At 42.9% G+C, this 3,826-nt stretch overlaps 1 protein-coding gene across 1 annotated transcript; it reads right to left on the reverse strand.

Annotated features, from left to right (window-relative positions):
* Positions 1 to 545: 545 nt before the first annotated feature.
* Positions 546 to 1,664, reverse strand: LOC118677200 (prothymosin alpha-like). Its single transcript, XM_036352098.1, has one exon. The coding sequence runs from the start codon at positions 1,569 to 1,571 to the stop codon at positions 1,239 to 1,241; it is 333 nt and encodes a 110-aa protein (XP_036207991.1). The 5' UTR covers positions 1,572 to 1,664; the 3' UTR covers positions 546 to 1,238.
* Positions 1,665 to 3,826: the final 2,162 nt, after the last annotated feature.

Here is a 3,826-nt window from a genome sequence, read left to right on the forward strand (position 1 = left end):
TAACCATAGTTTTATTAAATAAGGTTTTAAAAAAATAAAACAATGCTAAACTTATAATAATTTGCTAAAATTTTAAGAAGCAATGTTGACCTATAAAAGTTTTCATTCAGTAATAAGCCTTCTTTGAGGGTCATCTTTTCTTCTCTTTTCCTACTTTCCAGGGTGCATGTGGATGGATCTGCTGCTCCTTTCCTGGGGGTATGCATTTTATAGCAGCCATGAGAGAGGCGAGGCTGGACCCAGAGCAGCGCCTTTGGTGCCCAGTGCCCACTTGTTGACAGTAGATTCCATCTGTGTGTTTTCTGTCTGTGCCATGGGCCCTCTTGATGGCTCTCTAGCTAAGTCTCGGTGAATTTCTTTGGAGTCCCCCTGTTTCAAAAAGAAATTTTTTCTTTTCCATGTAGCCCCTATTTTATGTGAGACTATCTCAAACCAACCCTCCTGATTTGGTGAGATCTCCCAGCTATTTTCACATGACATGGTGACCAAAATGTAATGTTTATTTATAGAGAACTACATTCTTTTTTTTTTGTTGTTAGAACAACTCAGCAAAATAAAATTCCTGTTTATTGTGGACAACATTGTTTCACACATACATCGAACAGGCCAAAAAAAAAAATAAACAGCAATTTCATAGACAAAAAAAGGGAAAAAAAGGAACCTTTTTATCTTTGGCCTTTTTAACCATCTCATACAAATCAACTACTTATAGTACAGCTAAGTACATACACAAAAAGTTACTGGAATGCTCGGAATAAGATTGTTTTTGTTGTTGTTGTTGTTGTTGCTTTTTTTACAAGGTTTTTTTTCTCCTTTGAGATTATAATGAACATGGTCACACCACAAGTAAAGTCAGAAGTAGGACAGAGAATGCTCCAAAGGCTGGTTTGGTCATCCCAAGATCATTAAAAATGGCTGACCCCTAACAATATGTACAAAAATATAAAATGTAAATAAAAAATACAAACAAATTTTCCTTTTTAAAGTACTTTTAAGAAAAAAAGCAGAGCAGGGCCTTGGAAGTTTTGGTTCTTTTTTCCTCCCCTGTTGCAAATTCACGTTGTGGTTTTGGTTGGGTGGTGGAGAGTGCGTGTCATCTGCAGGTGGCGCTGCCTGAGGTGAGTGGGTAGGCAGGTGGGCGGGAGTCTCTACTCGAAGGTGACCACGTTTAGATTCTGAGACGGGAAGTGGAGGGTGAATAGGTCACGGAGGCCTTTAACTTTTCCTTTTTTTGCTGTCTAGTCATCCTCATCGGTCTTCTGCTTCTTGGTGTCAACATCATCATCCTCATCATCTTCAGCTGCCCGTTTGCCTGTAGCTGCCTCAGCCGCCTCATCTTCATCTCCTTCCTCTTCCTCACCATCACCTTCCTCTTCCTCCTCCTCCTCCTCCCCCCCTTCTTCCTCTTCTTCATCTACCTCATTGTCAGCCTCCTGCTCCCCATTTTCCTCATTAGCGTTCCCATTCGCAGGTGCATCTCTTCCATTCTCTGCCTCCTCCACAACTTCCTTCTTCTCCTTTAAGTCCTTGGTGGTGATCTCGGAGCTGGTGTCCACGGCCGTGTCGGACATGGTGGGGCACACTGGTGATCCTATGCAGCGGATTTTTTTTTTAAAAAGCGAGAGTTGGAGGACTCTGGCGAAGAAGCTGCCGGAGTCCTTGGCGGTGGAGGAGGCGCGCGGCGGAGGTGGTTGCAGCGAGAGGAGAGGGAGCCACAGGAACAACGCAAAGATGGCTTTTCAGAGCAGCCAGTGGGCGAGAACTACATTCTTTATTCATAGAAGATGGTTTACAAATTACAGTCAAACTTTGGTTCTCCAACAACTCCAATCTTGAACAATTCAGTTTTCAAGCAAGTTGTTCACAGAAAAAAATATCTCAGTTGTTCAGCAAAACTTTAGTTCTTGACCCAACAAGCCTTTCATGCTGGCCCTGCACTACTCTGACCTTTGCTTCTGTCCTCCCACCGTTTTCTCTGATGTTGGCCCTCCTGCTTCTGTCTTATAAAAGCCATATGGTTCCATTGAGCCCACCCAGATAGTCCAGGATAGCCTCCCTAAATCAAGAGCCTAAACTTCAACTCATTTGTAAAGTCTTTTTTGGCCACGTCACAGTCTCAGGTTCCAGGGATTAGGATGTGGACATCTTTGTGGGGCAATTATTCTGCTGACCATATCCAGTGTATACTGATGGGGCACTGACACCTAGGTGACTGAAGGAGGCCTTGGTTGATGTGCTTCTGTGTTGAGCTTTAGATCCAGACTTTCCCTGATGATCCTTAAGACCACAGACTTGCTTGTGTAGCAGGAAATGTGTTTTTCTTGACCCTGAGCATGTCCTCTGCCCTGGCCATGGTCTTCATGGGAACAAAAGGAAACAGTACTGCTCAGGTGGCCCAGCTATGGCAGCTGTCACATAGGAAGAACAATGGAATGTGGGTTTTTTCACTTATTCCATAGACCCGATCTTTTCACACCTTCATGCCAGCTGATGGAAGTCAATGTGGCCCTTATGTGGCACAAGGGGCACCGTAGGATGAAGAAAGGACTGACATGGGTAGAAAGGTGACCTTTAGGCCAGGGAATTTCCCATAGTGTTCATGAGAGAAATCAAGTGATAAGGTTATTTTCTCTAGACAAAAGCATCACTATATTATGGAAAAATTGCATCTTTGATAAGTAAGATAAAACTATAACACTATAGTTTTATTTATTTCACAAAAAGTCAAAGCATTTCAAATTTAAGTTTTTTGCTAAAAGTCTACATAAAACTGAAGCGCAGCTATAAAATTAACTTCTTATAAAATGGATTGTTTTAGTGTGAGATTATGCATAGTGAAAGAAGAATAGAACACAGATGAGCACTTTTACTTTCTGAACATGTAACATTTAGCAGGAACATGCAATGATTGTTCCCAAATGAGCCATGTATGACAAATGGACAGACGAGGTAGTGGGTAACACTGGAGGGAAGTAGACTTAGGCTTCTTGTGTCTTTGATTTCTTTGGTAATCTGGCAAAAGTGTCCCAGGCACTGCCATATGCACAGTATTTTGCAAGTAATACCAGGGAGAAAATGGATGTTACACTGAGGTGCATCCATGGACCCCAGTTGGGGTTCCCCTGGTTCTTTCTTCTAGCTCACAGGAAGTGGGAACCATAGGCTGGGGGTGGAGGGGAGGAGGAAGGAGATACAAGAAGGAACAAGCTTAATTCTCATTCTGACTTGACATTTAAATCACTATCTGGTCTGGAAACCTGTAAAATTGCTGGTAAAACACTTTGATTGTTACTTCTGCTTTTTCTTGTATTTCTTGGGGCTATGTTAGATTAAATCCCAAAGAATTACTTTAGTCTGCCTCATATTAACATATCATGCCTTTTAGCATACACAAATCTCTTACATTGGTTCTCAGCTGGGGCATTGGGACACCTCCTAACACATTTGTGGTTGTCCTAAAAGAGGAAGTGCAACTGGCATGTGGTGGCTGGTGGCTGGGGATGGGGATGCTGCTGATCATGCTGCAATCACAGGACAGCCCCTCAGTGAAGGGCCATCTCACACAATGTCACCAGTGCTGCGGTTGACAAACCCTGGGCTAGAATTGAGTCAAGCTCCTTTTTCATATGGAACCCACATAATTTTCAATCAGGCACTTGTTTGGAGGTCACGCCAGGGCATTAGAATGCAATGCTCCAAGTTGGGGGTGTTGCTTTCTGTTAACAGGCACTGTGTGTAAGCACAGGTGGGTTGTTCACTAAGGTTCCAGTCTCTTCTCAAGGAAGTTAACAAACATGGCATGTAGCATTCTTAGATGTGCTGACAA

The sequence above is a fragment of the Myotis myotis genome, unplaced genomic scaffold (assembly GCF_014108235.1).
Source record: "Myotis myotis isolate mMyoMyo1 unplaced genomic scaffold, mMyoMyo1.p scaffold_m19_p_2, whole genome shotgun sequence".
In the NCBI taxonomy this organism is placed as follows: domain Eukaryota; kingdom Metazoa; phylum Chordata; class Mammalia; order Chiroptera; family Vespertilionidae; genus Myotis; species Myotis myotis.